This window comes from Phocoena sinus, chromosome 6 (genome assembly GCF_008692025.1).
Source record: "Phocoena sinus isolate mPhoSin1 chromosome 6, mPhoSin1.pri, whole genome shotgun sequence".
NCBI classification, from domain to species: domain Eukaryota; kingdom Metazoa; phylum Chordata; class Mammalia; order Artiodactyla; family Phocoenidae; genus Phocoena; species Phocoena sinus.
Genome location: NC_045768.1, coordinates 67,367,229 through 67,385,483, shown reverse-complemented (window position 1 = coordinate 67,385,483; position 18,255 = coordinate 67,367,229). Strand labels below are relative to the sequence as shown.

General features: G+C 41.2%; 1 protein-coding gene across 1 annotated transcript in view; it reads right to left on the bottom strand.

Moving 5' to 3' along the window:
• SH3GL2 (SH3 domain containing GRB2 like 2, endophilin A1) overlaps positions 1 to 18,255 on the bottom strand; it is a 208,191-nt gene that overhangs the window by 65,137 nt on the left and 124,799 nt on the right. The window contains exon 2 of the mRNA XM_032633788.1: positions 5,343 to 5,411. Within this exon, the coding sequence (XP_032489679.1) occupies positions 5,343 to 5,411 (69 nt within the window). The remainder of the gene's footprint in view (positions 1 to 5,342; positions 5,412 to 18,255) is intronic.

Here is an 18,255-nt window from a genome sequence, read left to right as displayed (position 1 = left end):
AGCCATGCTCCTTCATTCAAATACCACTGATGCTTGCTTTTGCTCTTCAATAGCAGAGGTGAGGAGCTGCAACACAGACCACAGACGCCCTCTGGCCCACAAAGCCTAATATATTTACAGAAAAAGTTCGCTGCTCCCTGTGCTAAGGTTCTACTTTCACAAAGGCATGCCACGCTGAATCTGCGGATGCCCATCATTTCACCAGCTGCCTCAGTCTTTAGAGACAAGATACAAGAGAACTGAAAGGCACCAGATTGACTAGAATGGGGCTCTTGTTTGGAGGCATCTGAACATTACCCTTCCCCAGTGGAAAAGGAGCGGACACTGTTTCCTGAACACAGGAGGCAGCACAGGTGAAAAACACAGCATTCTTTGTGGACTAACAAAAGGACTGAAAGATACGACTTCACAACATCAGACACTGCGTTACACCAGATGCTGTCCCAGGGACACAGTAGCAGAGTTTAAGAAAAATAAAATGGACCTCTTAAAATGGAGCACAGTTTGTGGGTTTAGTGATCAATACTAAATAGATGAATTAAGCACCCACTTAGATATAGGCTAACTTACAGTGGTTACGCAAAAGAGATGTTAAAATGTCATATGAAACACGAAAATCTTTCAAATTCTTAATTTTTCTGTCACTGAAATTAAGAAAATGTACCTATTAAGAATGAATGCACACCCACTTAAAGGACAGGACCTAAAGGAGAACACCTAACTAAACAAATCACAGAGACACGATGAAAACAGTATCCTGGGAAAGTCTGTCTGGCAGTGAGATACAGGCTGGTCCAATAAGGGGATGTTTTAATAGTCCCCTACTGATATGGAAGAATTAATGTACCTGTCCCCAGACTGCTCTGCTTTACAGCAGTTACCTTATGTATTTGGAAAGCCTGATTAATGAACTGCGTGTTGAAAACAAAAATAAACAACACATTAGGCTGAGACTGGCCCAATGTATTTTTTTTTTTGTTAATCTTCTTAGGCATTTACCTTTAATGAACATTGGCTTGGAAACATGCTGCAAACACGTAACTGAGAAGAAGCTAGTCTTCACTAAATCTCAGGATAAGCAGAAAAATGTCTTTAAAGCTCATCTTGTTTGGGGCTCCCACCCATCCTACCGTTCCACACCAGCAAGTGAGTGTCTCATTACCGTAATCCACACCTTCTCTTTTACCACCACACCCATGAAGAAGACATTCACGTATATGACAGGTGCTCACGGTGCACTCAGGGATATGTGAAACTCTGAGCATGCTGGCTGGGACTTTACTCCTTTCTCTCCCATTTGGGATAGATCACTAGAATCCAAGTGAGACTGACATTATGAAAAATGACATTAGTAACAAATTACTTCCACAAAACTCGAAGGAGATGACAGCTATTGTGCTTCACACAGAATGTGGGAACTGTGGGTTTACCCTCTCTTTAAACATGGGCAGTGATGGGGAATTCAGTAATCCCCAAGGCTCTTTTTTATTTAAAAAGCTCCGACAACAAAAACTTCTTTCTTATGTTGAGTCTGGATCTATCTCCCCATGGCTTCTACTTGTTGATTCTAGCCTACCACTTGGGCTTAAACAGAAGGATCTAGCTCCTCTCCATCCAATGACTAGTTAAGTATATGGAGATAATGACCATGGACATTCTCCTATAGCGCTTCCCCCACAGGCTGCTCTGCAAACAATACATTCCCTCACTCATATAAGGAATGACAATCTTTCCATTCTTTCTCAACATCTGCTTGCCTTAAAACTTGAGGCTGCCCCTTCAGAAAAATTCCATTCTCATTAAAATGGTCTACAGCCATGCTTTCAACTTGAGGACTCCTGGTTTCAACAGCAGGGATTTCCCATGATACTTTTCAGGCTCCTAAAAGAGACACTGTACCCCTTGACTTGGACTTCTTTCTACATCACTCATATACACAGAAACAAGAGAAAATTTCAGAATTTAGCTCAGGTGCCCTTTCTTCTAGGAAGCCTCCACTCGTCTACCCAACCTGAGTTAGGTCTTCCATGAAAATGCTCCCCAAGGCATCAAGCACCATTGTCCCATAAGACACTAATCTATGTGTCTATTTCTTCCATCAAAACTGGAAACTCCTGTAGGCAGGAACTGTACCTTAATCATCTTTATATTCCTGGTGCCTAGCAGGATGCCTGCCACATGGACGCATTTACAGATATTCCATGTGAATTAATGAACATACCCACACCACACACACACACACACACACACACACACACACACACACAATCACTGCAGCAACTGATGTAAATTTCAAAGAAACCAGAGGTCCCTCAAATTCTAGTGCTTCCTCTTGATAAAAAAATCTGCAGCTCTTCAAAGAAAAAAAATCCACACAGTGTCTGTACCATGGTAAGAAATTTAGTCTGTGAGGAAGCTTGTAAGCAACAAATACCACTTAAAATGAACAAAGAAACAATTCCATGCAGGCGCTTAGGAGGAGGACAGAAATGGTTACAGGCAGGGTTCCTGCAGCCACAACACAGCCGAAGGAGTCCACCCAGTCAGCTCCGGGACGGGAAGGCTACAAGAGCTAAGAGATGCACATGGTAACTTTACTGTATCTTAGCAGGAGAGTGGATGTGGTGGCTGATTACAGAAACAACCTCTAGGAATACCCACTTCTCTCTCCCAGTAGTGCTGTGCGAAGCAAACCTCTAATTTATCTCATTTTGTTGTCTCACTGCACCTCTGAGAACACAGTGAACAAAGGTCTCTCTGCTCTAAATGAACAGGATGAACAGGAAATTGACCATGGAAAGGTGATTCTTCTGCAGGTTTGGGAACACTGAGCTAAAATGTTTTTGTGTGTAATAAACATATAAACAGAACAGATTTGGAGTCTAAATCTAAAGCATGTGCTTTCCAATTACCACAGAAACCTCTACCTTTAATGTGAATTTAACATGAGTAGAGATAAGGCAAAAGATGTGTGGGACGAAGCGGAATAAACAATTTCCACACCTCACTAAAACCTAAATCTCTCAGTCTACTTAGTTATAAACCCAAATACAAAACCACAAGTGTGTTCTTCAACCAGCAAAACCTTATTACGGTAATATCTAGATTTTGAAATAAAAGCTTCAGAAACTCATTATTTTCTAGGAAACAGGAGAAATAAACCTTACCAACAGACTCAGAGGGACGTCTGTGGGTCTCTGCCTGAAGTAAAATGTTTGTAAGGTCCTCTTTTATTTCAATTACTTTGCAAGACTGGCATGGATTCAAAGGCTCAATTAGTTGTTCAGTTATAAACACTGTTCTCCAAATTTCTCATCCTTTTTAATATCATTTAAGAAATAGAAAGTTAGTTTGTCTCAGTTTAGGGAGTCGGCTACCGAGCTTATTACCTCGTGTCCTGGCAGAGGCTGAAAGCAAGACTCAGATTCTGATTCCTTAGTCCTAAATTCCTAAACACCTGCCTAACCTGTCATTAGTGACAGGGCACTGGCCACGTGGAATATTATACACTCCCTCCAGGGTGGGGATGGGAGGGAGACGTCAAAGGATAAGGGGGACAAAGGAAGACTGGGTGTAGACAGAGATTGGTGCAAATGAACAGACCCACAGGGCTGCTCATAAAGAGGGGAGTGGTACTATGGGGACACTATGGCGAGCAGAGGAGTCAAAGCCAAGTCATTCTGAGCAGGTGTGTCGGGTTCTGGAGACTCATTAAATCTATCAGTGAAGCTCCTTATTCTATCGGTGAGGTCCATCTCAAGAACTTAGCCAGAAATACCAGCTAGGTCAACACTAAACAGTCTCATTTCACAAGACTCCTGTCTCTCAGCAACTCATCTTTTATTCAAGAACTCAAATGTGTCCAGTTCTCTCTCTCTTTTTTTTTTTTTTAATATTCATTTATTTATTTGGCTGCACTGGGTCTTCGTTGCAGCATGTGGGATCTTTAGTTGTAGCTTGCAGGATCTTTTAGTTGCGGCATCGGGATCTTTAGCTGCGGCACATGGGATCTAGTTCCCTGACCACGGATTGAACCTGGGCCCCCTGCACTGGGAGCACGGAGTCTTAGCCACTGGACCACCACAGAAGTCCCTGTCCGGTTGTCTCTTGCTTGCTGTTTCCTTTACTAGAAACGCACTAGGCTCTGCTAACTCTTACTCATCCTTTATATCCTCACTTAAATATCAGGAAAGTCTTCCCTGACCACCCTATGTGGGTGAGTTTCCTCTGCTCCAAGCTTCTCTAGTGCCATGTTTCGTTACCCTTGCCACACTGGTCAGTATTTGTCCAACGTCTGTCTTCCCCACTAGATTATGAATTTAATGCAGTCAGAAATCTTATCTATCCTGTTCACTATTATATCCTACATGCCTGTCTCAGAGGAGGTACAGAACAAAAATTTGTTGTATTCGTCAATGAAGTCTTCAGAAGAAAAATTGAAAAAGACAGGGCAGAAAGTAAAAATGTGGTTTCTGGGTATCACAGGCTTTCGCCATCCTCTCTGTTCAAGTGCAGGGTTTGTATTCCCAGATCCTTTACTCATCCACAGTTTAAAATCTAAAATAATTAATTGTACAATGCAATACCCACTCTCCATCATAAGCCTATGTATCTCTTTCTATGGACAGTCTCAAAGTGAAAGAAAAGTAAAAGAGAAAATACGGCATCTGTCACAAGAAAAATGAAAAGGCTTATTTTGTTCACCACCTCCACTCTCACTTGTTGAGAACCTGCTATCTTTTAAGGAAGAATGTTAAATGATTTATATTATTTTTAATCCTCAATAAAAGTCTCTGAAGAATGAATTTGTATTCTCCTTTTACATTTATGAAAATATAGACGCTCAGAGCAATATGCTGACTTGTGCAACAGGCAGTAGAAGTGGAGCTCAGGGCAGGGTCAGACCGGCTCGCCACTGTGTTCACTACACATGCTGCCTCTGGCTGGCACAGTCCCCTCAGGAAAGTTCTCGAAAGCTAGAAAGTGACTCAAACTCTCCCCAAAACATTTGGTACATCATTCCCCACCTTCTCCTCTTTTCGTCCCACCCCAGCACAATTCAAACACCAGCTCCATGTTGCCCCTATTTGGAAAAGTAATGATAAAATCCATTATGACATTTCACCTTCATGGAGGCTTTGTTCTTAGGATAGTAAAAAAAAAAAGCCAGATACTTTACATTTTCTGTTTTAAAATATACACTAAAAGGAGAGTACTTTTAAGAATAACAAAATGTATTCGCAGGTACCAGTGGAGAACGGTTTCCCCTTTCCTTTCTCTCTTCTCCGCTTAGTATGCTGGGCAATTTTATGTCAAGGGAACTCTGAGTGATGAAGACTCACCCTTTCCATCTCTTTGAAGTCATCATCTAGCTTGGTTCCTTCAGCTCCTCCAACTTTCTCACTCACTTTCTGTAGAAAACAACCCAAAAAAGGAATTATAAATAAAATTTCTTTTAAACATGTGTCACAAGTTTTAAGCACTTTGACAAACATCATCTAATACAATCTCATAACTATTCTCTGATGTAGGTGGGCCATCCCATTTTCATAGGAGACAGCTTTGGCTCAGCGGATATGAACAACTTACCAAAATCCATGCATCTGGTAGGTACTGAAGCAAGAATTCAAACTTATATCTTCTGATTTCAACCCTAGTGCTCTTTCTATTATATAAATCATCACACAACTATCAAATCACTAACGTTTTCGTTTTGAAAGTTCCTAGGGAAAACAGCATCATACAATAATCATTTCCCTCTGATAATGGATCTAAAATGCTACCTAGGTAGAAAACTGCTACATCTTCAACCTATTCCTCAATGGGCTGTTGAACAGATAATCACAAGCATCTATCAAATTGGTATGAAAAATATCAGCCTAGCTGATCTTCAGATCTTATAAATCTCCCTGTAGCTGTCTACATCCTTATATACATAAGATAAACCATGTGGAAAGACGCTGAGGGCACTTCGTTGCTACCCAATCAATTCCCATTATCATACATTTTATTTTCATCAATTTACATATGCCAATGGTCATTTTCCACATGTAGAATTCATGTTCATTAAAAGATTAGATATTCTATTCTGTTTTGAAATAAAGACTCAAATTAAGTCTAATAAAAATTATGAAGGGATCACAAGGAAGATACTTTAATTTCATCAAAGACAGGAAATATTAAATGCTAATGACACCAGAATTTCATTCCTCTTAAAATAACCGTAAAGGTCGTTAGATGCTCTTTACTAAGATGTCACTGTGCTACATAAAGTTATCACACACAGACAATGAAGTATAATTTTCCATTTCCTTTAATAGCCACTGTGTTGAGGGTCTTTGCAGAGGATCCCCACCATGGCCAGACCTGCGGCAACCTCAGTAACAACTTGGGTCATCCAAGTGAGCTTGGGTTACCTCCTTCTAAAAGGGTCCTGGGATACATGGCTCCATCTTTCTGGCCGTGGAAGCTCTGATATCCCCTTATAGGGGGCTGAGGTATAGTCCTTACACGTTCTTTCTTTAACTCCTGCCTTCTGCCATCAGGAAAACCTCTAGAAGAGATCACTCTTGGGAAAACCAAGAGTCCGAATTCTATCACCACTCTGGCCCAGATTTCACCTCAGCAGCACTAACAGGAGGAATATGCTATGATGGAAGGGCATGGAATGGACTGCCATGGTACACAGAGTTGTTATGAAAATAAATGGCATAGTAAATATAAAAACCAGTGCGTGAACCTACAAGACATGCAATATATCCTAGTTCCGTTCTCTTACCAGTAAATTGTATATCTGATTAAATACCCTGGTCTTTCCCATCAGTTTAACTGTTGTTTCGTACTTTGAGAAGAATCTAGCAATTTTCATTAACATAGTACAATGTTAGGCAGATAAAGGTCAATGATTAAAAATGAAATGTTAGTAAAAACAATATTCACATCTTTAATTTGTATAACTGGCACTTTGACTTGTACTTTATCATCCAGTAAGCATACCATAAGGACTATGTAGAGCAGACATTATTCCCATGTTGCAGATGAGAAAACTGAGGCTTGAGTAAATTAAACTGCCTGTCCATGGTAGGGATATTTAGCTAGGAAGAGGTGGAACCAGGACCTGGAAGGCAATTTTCCCAAGTAAACCCTAGGTGGCTTTGCATTTGCATCACAGCACTGAAGAGCTGTCCGTGGTGCTGGCCACTTCTGCCTGAAGTTCCTTTAGATTCAAAGGGCCAGATGGCCAGAGCTAGATTCACTGCTTTAACCTTCGGTCCTTGACATCAGCACTCTCACTTAACCTGTATCCTAGGTGATGATGGCTATCAACTATTTCAACAGTCTGCGCAGATCCAGGTTTTGTATAGCATCACTATCACCAAAACTAAAAAGCCTGTATCAGCTGTGATCTGGCCCAGAAGTCAGCTTCTTTACCTACTTTCTTAAAGATGTTTACCAACCCAGAAATGGGGATGGGAAGGCCTTAGGATTCAGTTTAGAACCTCCTAGTGGAATTCCAAGTGCCAGTAACATAACCTGCATGTTGAGGTTTAAGTTATAGAAAAAGGGATAGAAGGGGACTTAAAGGTTATTAATATCGAATTTTCCCTATCACCAAACTAATTTTACTATGAGTTTTACACTGATTCCCTCCCTTTCACTTTGCTCAGTGATGGCAATTTTAGCTCATACTTAAGCCCCTCTTGTGTCTTATTCTTGCAGTATGTGGTTTTCTGTTAAATTTGGGCTGGGAAACTCTAATCTTGGTGAACTCCTGCACAATAAAGAAATATAAGCTACACAACCCCGACTCAACTGCCTCAGTTCTACCTGTCTGTTTTCGATGTCACGGAACTCACTATATCACAAGGCCCCATTTTAGTTCAAGAGGATCATTATAGACATACCCCTCCCATGACCCGTGAATGAGATATTTAATTTTCATTTGCAAAACTGTCACAAAAACCAAGCAGCTGAGAAGTGTCTCCATTTACAGTAACATTAGAGAATCCTGGTAACCTTGGGTTAATCACATTTTGGCCATCTCTAAGCCATAAAATATGACCTTCATCAAAAGCACAAGGGCTTATATAATACTTTCAATCCCATATTGCTCAACTGAGAGTAATTTTAATTTCCTCCCATTTTGCATCCATCAACAGGTTAGCACCACAATTGCTGGCTCTATATCAAATGGGATCACACTGGCCATCAGTAACTTAGAACTAGTCCTGGTAACTCACATGGAGGACAACTCATCAGTCCACTGGCTTTAACTATTTGGCTTAAGTACTGAGGGGGAGGCAGGGGGAGGCAGGAAGACAGAGAGGAAGGGAGAGAGAGAAAATATGAATCTTTCTATTCTCCACAAAAGCTGACATTTGAGCTGCTCTGAGAGAAACAGTTCACCAAATATACTGAATGAAGCTAACAGGTAGATACTGGTCCTGGTCTGATTATTTGGTTGATATAAATTTTCTTATCTAATTAGATTCACGGAAAGAGAAGAGTATTCAAAACGACATCCACATTGTTCTCTGGGCTATTTTTTTTCCCCAAGTCACAAAGGATCTAAACATATCAAGGCATTGAATTAAACAATGTGTTAAATAACAATCTTCTCACTCCTTAGGAGTATGCCAAACATTTTCTCCTCCTGTTCTTTAAATAACATTACTAAAACTTCTATTGCCTTTGTGTATAAGAGTCACGGTGAGGAAGACAGGCTCTCTGAGCTCATTTGGCCAACGATGAGTTTTGTTTTCCTCATCTGGCACCATTTATTTAAGAATAGTTTTGCCCTACTATTTTCCAGTGAGGTGGTTCCTAAAACCAAGATTTCATAGAATTGAATGATTTCCGATGCTGTTTAGTATACTTTAGCTAATATGCTTGCTTTTTGAGAAATTGATCCCCTATTTAAATAAATACCAGCAAAAGTTATGTGAATCAAACAAAACAGTATAAATGAGTCGATATGCCCACCTGTACTGTCTAAAATCAACTCTTCTGTTCAAAATCTTCAATTGTACCCATGTAGCACAACACTGAGAGCTTATACTCTTTTTTTTTTTTTTTTTTTTGCGGTACGCCTCTCACTGTTGTGGCCTCTCCCGTTGCGGAGCACAGGCTCCGGACGCGCAGGCTCAGCGGCCATGGCTCACGGGCCCAGCCGCTCCGCGGCATGTGGGATCTTCCTGGACCGGGGCACGAACCCGTGTCCCCTGCATCGGCAGGCGGACTCTCAACCACTGTGCCACCAGGGAAGGCCTGAGAGCTTATACTTTTAATCTTATTTTCTATTACACTCTCCATATATTCTGTATTCCAACCAAACCGAAAATCTCACCTTCTTCTTAATTCTTCATTGTATTCCTCACAACACATACTCAGGAAAGATTTGTGGACTGAACTACAGTGTAGTTTTGTAAATGTTAATGTTAAGATGACTGAAAGGAGGCATAAAGTAAGGCAAACAAGACTGATTACCTCACTCAGGGATAGTTTTTCTCTTCAAAAAAAGAAAATAAACAATATAATCAACTCACGTTTTAAATTAAGTCTTAATTCTGAGTCTGCAGTAGTGTTGTCTCATGCTATTTTTTTCTATATGCCAAATAAGAAAAATGTCAAGGGAACCAGCAGCAGGAGACAGCTTAAATAAATGACCACTGTTCCCAGCCCAAAGGATGCCTCCCGCTTTCCAACAATGACTCACCCTCTCTCCCACATCAACTGTCAACTCTAGGCAAAAGACACTCCATTCTCTAGTTGCAGCTCTGATTCTTCCCTGCATTGCATTTCAATCAAACACCGAAGATCCAACTACCGTATCTCCAGCTACTTTTTATAAAGGTCTCCTTGAAAATCACATAAGTGAAATTCAATAGACTTAAGACCAAATTGATTCATACGTCACTGCCTAATGTCCCTGCAAAGTTATTTACTGCAAAGTTATTTACTGCCTAATGTCCCTGTTTTTCTTTAGCTTTGTCTCATCATTCATTATACAAAGCCGGGTTTCCTTAGCATCCACCAAATATGCTGTGTTAATTCCTTCTGCCTTGTACCTGGACCTATTTCTCTTTTCTTACTTTCAAATCCTATCAATTCTCTAAGTTGCTCACCCGGATTTCACCTTCTCCATCTTCATCTTGATTGCCCTAGATGGAAGTTACTAGATTTCCTGTGAACTCTTAATGAAACATATCATCTGCTGGACTCCCTGGAACTAGCTACTCGATGAGTAAAACTGCTGAGAACTTCTGCTCGTCCTATTGTAGGATGCAAAAGGTGGGAATCATGTCACATGCTTCTTTGTCTGAAAACATCTGAGACTGCAGTACCTAACACAGTGTTTGCAGAGCAGACAATTATCAGTTGAAAAAAAAATGTATCTCAATGAATTATTCTAAGACAAAAATAAATTGAAGGAGGACCCTTAACTATGAGTGAGCACTGGTTCTCAGTCTTCCTTCTGAGACTCTTACCTCCCCTGTAAAGTGTCATATCTTCTTCGCTGTCAACAGGCAAAAAAATAGAAAATTCAAAATATTGTTTTCCCAATATTCGTAGAAAGGCATCACCTACGATAATAAATAAAAGAAGCCCATACTCTGAATCTTAATGAAAGTTCTTTAATTATTATTCATTGGTTAGGTCCTAAAAATTAAATGGTAATACTTGATGACATACCCAATATTCAGAAGGAAACAGAAAAGTCAAAATTACAGCAGTATTTTCTTGGTATCTGGCTAAATACAAGTAGATCTTGTTTTTCCAGATGGTGGTATTTCCATGTATGAAAGGCAGGGTGGATAACACTTTATGGGATATAGGTTTCACACTAGTTTTTCTTAGCTGTCATTGAATTGGAATGCTTAAATGCCATGATATTTTGAAAGTGAATTTCAAAAAATATGTATTTATTTTTCCCGTCAAGAAATGTTGTATTCTTTCTTAGAAAATGAGTAAAGGCATTTTCATCTATCTAAATTGAGTTAATTGAGCTAACTGTGCTATTTCTCACTATATTGAAGAAAAATAGAAAGGTTCCTAAAAATCTAAAAACTAGTGATTCCCCCCACCCCTGCCCCAAGAATTCAATAGAATGACAAATGATTTTCTTTGAATGTCTGGAGCCACAAACTTTAAAGTGAGTTTAGGTGAGCTAAGCTCTTGGCCTTTTCCCTAGCCTTCAGCCTATCTTGCTTCTTGTCAAATACTATACAGAAAATGCAGAAATTAATTTGCGCGATGTTCTCTGAGCTTCTGGTGCGGTTCACTGGAGTTAAAAGCAGTAACTTTCTAAGCCCTGTTTCCCTAAAGTGAGAACCTCCCATGGACTATGTGGCTAATTACTTACACACACCCCTCAAAGGGAGTTGGTAGGAGAGGTATCATGCAAGTTTCAGTCCCTCCCTGGAAACATAGTTTATACTATCACCTACAGTTTCATTCACAAGTGATCCTATTTCTGTCCTTCAGAAAAAAAGAAAAAAGTTTTAAGTATATAAAATGTGCAGAATAAAAAACCAATAACCACTTCTGTATTTTTCAACTCCCCCCAAATAATCTAGTTCCTCATCAGATAAGGGGTAATTTAGCAAGGGGGATTCACAGAGTGGGAGAGTATTTCCATAAAGTTTCCCATCCCTGGCAATAGTGAAAAAAATACACATTTTCATAGTTTACTGCAATAAGCCACCAAAATTGAACAAAACATAAAAAGACAGTGTCTGCTAAAAATAGACACTAAGACTTGGGGCTAGAATTATGTCACTGCAGTATTTTTTTTAAATTCTATTTAAAGCTCAGTCATAAAATCCCTCGAGAAAAAAATCAGAACTCAAAAAGAGAAAAAAAAGGTACCAGTAATTCATTTGGGATTTCAGTCCTGGTTAATGAATAGCCTAGAACCTAATGCCTGATGACTCAGCTGATAAGGCAAGGGGAAGTAGTACCAGACCTTCAATTGTTAAGAGAAACTGCTGGGAAGCCCTTTTTTGTGTGTGTGAACTGAAATCCCAAACTTCCCTGGACCTCTGTTTCCTCATCCACTAAATGGGGCAGGGGTAGGGTGTGGTTAGATAACCAGGAGAGTTCTAAGATGTCTTCCAATTTAAAATTTGATGTCTATTTGTATTATGGTTAATTTGATGAGTCAATTTAGCTAGGCTATAGTACCCGGTTATTCAATCAAACACTAATCTAGCTGTTGCTATGAAGATATTCTGTAGATGTGTTAATTCCACAATCAGTTGAGTTTAACTAAATAAGATTATCCTTGAAAATGTGGGTGGGTTGCATCCAACCAACTGAAAGGCCTTAAGAACAAAAGTGAGGTTCCCTGGAGGAAGAAGAAATTCTGCCCCCATATCCTACTGTTTCTGTTTCTCTGAAGAACCCTAATTGATGCAATTTCTACCTGCTGGAGTGCTGCTTATAGTACAATCAAAGGTAGATAACAATTAGGAAAGGAAGGAGAAGAGAAAATACCATGCAAAGTGTTTGAAGAGAAAATGCTATGGAACTCTCCCCCTTCCGGCCCCCAGATTCTCAGATTAGGGTTATTTTGATGCAAATCTCCTTCTAAAATTAAAAAAAAAGACAATAAATCATCTTTAGGAGGAGATGCCCATAAAAAGTAGAGTAACTGACAGTTGCTGGGTCTCAGCTGCAGGGCAGGCAGCTCAGAATATGCTCCATTTCTATCACTAACGCTCGGACAGCCTTCATCCATCCATTCAAGGTAGGTACCTCACCTTTGCAGAAAGCAAACATCAAGGACAAACTGCAAGCCAATGGGTATTTGAAGACACTTGAGAGACTTCCTGCAAGTATTTCACGCATCCACACTCAGCTCTCTATATAGCATTTTACATCACCAAATGTGGCAGCCAAGCTCTATCCCGAGATAAATCCTCCTTTCTTCCTAAGCCAAAGAAAGCTAGCACCATGCTCTTAGCTGTAGTAAGCTTTACCTTAAATAACAATAAAGAGAAGATATGAAGAGACCTCAGAGATAGTCATGAAAGTGGATGGACAACCACTTGGCATTCAGTAAAGAGACACCAGATCCACCATCTTATACAGAAAAATCACTGACCTGCTAATAGAGGGGTTCAATTGGGAACACAGAATAACAACACAAAACTCAGAAAGATGGATCCCTGTCTGAGATATCAAGTTTGATAACTCATACCTACAGAAATCCCATCATCTGAACCAAAAATGTTAAAAGCACCTTAGTGACAAGGCAGATACAGATACAGATTTCGTTTATAATCTGGGCAGAATTTCCTGAATGCTAAGCATCTCGTCACCACCTAAGACTAAGCCCTGACAGATGCACCACTCTGCTTCTACCTCAAGCTTCAAGGTCTGCTGCCTGCACTGCAGCCGACTCTGGTGATTCACACCTGGTAGGCTCATGCTGAAGTTGGAGAAGGAGACGTGGAGGAAGCTCCCCTCCTCGACAATCATACAAATTCCTGGTTTGCTTTTTACCCATTATTTCTACTATTAGAACTTTGAGTGTCCTCTGCCCCTGCAGGGTATATTTCACAGGCAAGCCTGCTGCAACAGCTAGAGCATGTGTTCAGAGTAATGTCACTGCATCCCACATCATCTAAGAGTTAATTTGACCCCTTCTTTCCCAATATGCTTTTAAGGTGTGGAAAGAAACTACTCACTTCACTGTCCCATTTCCTATTGCCTCAGTCAATGCTGTACCAATAGTTATATTTCTCACACACACACAAACACTTATATAAACACAAACATATATGTGGGAAGTATTTGGCATTCCTCCAGGCTTAGAGTTGCTCAAAGTTATACATTAAATTGGGGACAGGGTCTAAATACAATTCCAGCACTCCAAGCTGGCACTACTGGCTTCCTTTCCTTTCAAGTTTCTGCCCAGTGCTTTTCAACCAACCATGTGGGAGACTTGCTCTTGAATGAGTTGACTGATTGCAAAGCTCTGATAAAAATATGCCAAAAAGTAAACTATGGAAAGGATACTGTCTTTTTAATTCTTCTCAGGCTTACTGATGTGCTAATGTCAGCTAGGGAGTGGTGGACACAGGGACCCTGAGAAGGCTGTCCTCTTATTTGTTCAATTGGGACATGAGAGAAGAGATGGAGGAATATTTGGAAGGGACTGACTTAAGAAGAGGCTGGGCATCTCTTTTCATGACAGGGAAAAGTGAAGCCAAATACGTATCAAGAAGACACTTCCTAAAGTCACTTCCCTAAAGCTCTGGGGTGTAGGGAAAAGAAAAATGAATTAAAAATTTTAACAACTTTAGTGTGATATAATTTGCATGCCACAAAATTCACTCATTTAAAATATACAATCCAATGACTGTTAGTATATTTACAGAGCTGTGTGATCATCACCATAATCTAATTTTTGAACAGTTTCATCACACCAAAAAAGAAACCTGGTACACATTAGCAGGCAGCCTCAACTCCATTCAAGGCCCCATCCCCTGGCAGCCACTAATCTACTTTCTGTCTCTATGGAAATATCTGTTTTGGATATTTCATATGAATGGAATTATATAATGACGTGGTCTTTTGTTTCTGGCTTCTTTCAGTTAGCATCACGTTTTCAAGGTTCATCCATGTGTGGCAGGTATTAGTACCTCCTTCCTTTTATGGTTGCATAATATTTCATTGTATGAATATACCATATTTTCTTTGTCCATCCATAAGGTGATGGACATTTTGTGTTATTTTCTAGGTTGATAACCTTGGGCAAATCATTTTACCTCTCAAGTTTTCTGACATGTGGATAATTCAAAGCCACCTCACAGGACAGTTATGAAGATTATATAAGATGACTGAGTAGGTGCTTTGTTGACTGTAAAGCACTTCACCAATGCAAAGGATTAGTGTCGTTACTGTATAAGAACCACCACGTGACTCTGTTACCTAAAAGGAACACGGTGACATCACAGACATGGCGACTGTAAGGTTGAGACTTCCAAAATATGTCTACCCAGGACTAACTTGTGGTAGAAGGAAGACACAGACACTTCCCCAAATCCAGGCCAAATAAAGGCTTGAAGGCCATTAATACATACGGCATCGACCCAGATGAGGAACTTTAAAGAGCAAAATGGTGTTCCTGCGGGCACTCGTTACCAGTTAAAGATGAACTGGAGATTTACATTTCAGAATGCAATGCTATACTGAGAACCCATTTTTCAGAAGTGACCTCTTAAGTTTTCTTATCAAATCAACTCACGTAGCCAGAGTTCTGTGTTATATCGGTTCATGGAGTTAGCAAGTAGAGGTTAAGTAGGAGAATGTGAGAGGAAGGTGAATACATTCATGAGGGCACACAGTATGTTTTTTTCTTTGGGGGGGTTGGGGTTTTCCTGGCAAAATAAGGGATTCCAATTCTTATTTGAGGTGACGTTGCAGGAAGGAGGGAGTCTGGTCACCCCTCAGAATAGAAGCACTGCAGGAGTAAAATTGTGTTTTTGTTGGGACTACATCATCCCATGGGTACCTGTGTGTGCTGGAGGGTAGGGAGAGGAGCAGGAGTGGGGAGCACTGAGGACATGGGGTTGAGATAAACAGTTACGTTATGGTCAGACAGCCAGGTCATACCAGAGATAGGACTGAAACCCAGGTCCCTTGATTCCCATACTCAATAAGAATCCTGTTTTCCAGGCTTCCCTGGTGGCACAATTGTTGAGAGTCCGCATGCCGATGCAGGGGACATGGGTTCGTGCCCCGGTCTGGGAAGATCCCACATGCCACGGAGCGGCTGGGCCCGTGAGCCATGGCTGCTGAGCCTGCGCGTCCAGAGCCCGTGCTCCGCAACGGGAGAGGCCACAACAGTGAGAGGCCCGCGTACAGCAAAAAAAAAAGAAAAATCCTGTTTTCCAGGAGAGAGTCTACTTGGGTTAGCGGTAATCAATAGACACCAATCTGCAACATCAGAGGATAGTTTAATGTACGAAAGTTCTTTTAAAAATTTAACTTGCTTTCCGTAACTGTCTATATTGCTAAAAATCATTGCTAAGCATTTTCTTGGTAACTAACAAGACTTGATTAATATCAGTTAGGTTTTACTGTCCTTCAATAATAAATCTGTAACTCTCTTCCTGTGCCTATGTACCTACTGTGATCAAATCGTCACTAGGTCACTTGTACCTTCCCCTGTAAAGATGTCCAAATTCCTCTGTGCTCCCACAGCCCTGGTGACACTGAGCAAGACACTGTAGGGCCTTCCCAAGGACAGACTCCCCACCCCTCATATCCCCCATCTGCCTCTTGTTTGTAGAAAAGCTTTAGTCTCCTAGGCTTTCCCCGAGTTCCAAAGAACAAATTTAATCAGAAAAGTGAGAAAATGCAGAAACAAAGGAAAACAGTCAAGCAAGAAAAAATAATAATAGGTTAGTCAAGAAACTTTAGTTCTTCCTCAGGGGCTACAGATAATATCCTTAGCCATGTCCTTGAATTGTTTTGCAGATACTAAAACCTCCACCAGGTGGAAGAAGCTAACTACGTGATGACCAGGAGCACGTAGCCCCCAGACCAGCTGGAGCCTGAGGACTGAAAACGCTGATCCCTGTGACCTCACAGGATTACCTCACCACCCACCAATCAGAGAACTGTGCACGAGCTGATCAGGTGCCCCATGATCCACTCCCTCACTCTGTCTTTAAAAACCCTTCCCTAAAAGCCATTGGGGAATTCAGGTCTTTTGAGCATAAGCTGCCCAGTCTCCTTAGCTGGCCCGGCAATAAACACTGTATTTCCTTCACCACAACCTGGAGTCAGCAGCTCGGCTTTGCTGCACATCAGGCGAGTGGACCCAAGTTTGGTTCGGTAACACTGGGTCAAACTCTATTCAGCACTTGTTAGGTTGTATTTTGTACTATCATCATCTACTTGAATGCCTCTCCAACGTTTTAGAGTTCCTAGAAGGCAGTGATCTCGGTCTTGTTCATCTCTGTTTCCTAGTGCCCAGCACTGCGCCGGCACAGGTTGGCCTGCAATGTATGAGCAGACGAACAGGCAGTGGATCAGTACACCAACCTGTGCACTAATTTGGTCTGCTTATTTTTCTCCTATTTCAGTTCTATTTGGTATCATTCCCCTGAACGATCATTGTGCTTAGCTTTTCTTCCTTCCCTCAAAATACCCCTCTACTGGTGGCAAAGTCTGATGGCAAAACGTGGATACGGATACAGGATAATCAGCAGCAGCTCTGGACACATTCTCCGACAGTACCTTGAACAGTTTTTTGAAAATTATTATTAAGATAATATGCTGGCAAGACTGTTGATAAGACTACGATGAAAATAAGAAAGGAGAGTAAAAGGAAGAGTTGGCCTATTCCATACCCATTTAAAACACTGGTGATTAGACAGAAGTGGTGCCTTTTTTATATGCTTGTTGCCTACCACATCTCCACCACCACCACCATGTAAGATTCTGGCTACTTTCTAACCTCTATCATTCACTTGGAAAGTATTTACTGAATGTTTTTTGTTTTTTGTTTTGCGGTACACGGGCCTCTCACTGCTGCGGCCTCTCCCGTTGCAGAGCACAGGCTCCAGACGCACAGGCTCAGCAGCCGTGGCTCACGGGCCCAGCCGCTCCGCGGCACATGGGATCCTCCCAGACCGGGGCACGAACCCACGTCCCCCGCATCGGCAGGCGGACTCTCAACCACTGCGCCACCAGGGAAGCCCTGAATGCCTTTTATTTGTCAGGCAAGGAAGAGACCAGGAGGAGGATGTGCAAAGGTCCCGGGGTAAGCATGGCTCCTCCAAGAGCCCAGCATGAATGAAGATTAGAGAGGGAAGGAAAAGGCACCCAAGATGATGTTGGAGATGCTGGCAGGAGTCAGACACTGCAGGCCTTTTTGGGCCAAATGAAGGCCTTCATCCTAAGAGCAATGAGCGTAAAAGGAGAGGATTTATCATTTTAAAACCTTTTGCTAGATATACTTTGCGCAAAGCAGCTCAGTCAAATGAGAGCTGGGCATCACAAAAGGATGCTGCTTTAGGAAAAGGTTTCATCCCTGCTGGGAGGGCTACACAACATTTTGCTTTCATTTGCAAGACCACAGAATCGTGATTGTCACAAATCTGGCATGCACAAGAGAACATATGGCTTCTTTCTGAAAGAAGTCTTGCCTGCATCAAGTCCCAAATATGCTAATAAAAACATCCTGCTCTCTAAAGAGGCTTAGAGAACACAATTTTGTTGTTGTTGTTGTCCTTTTGT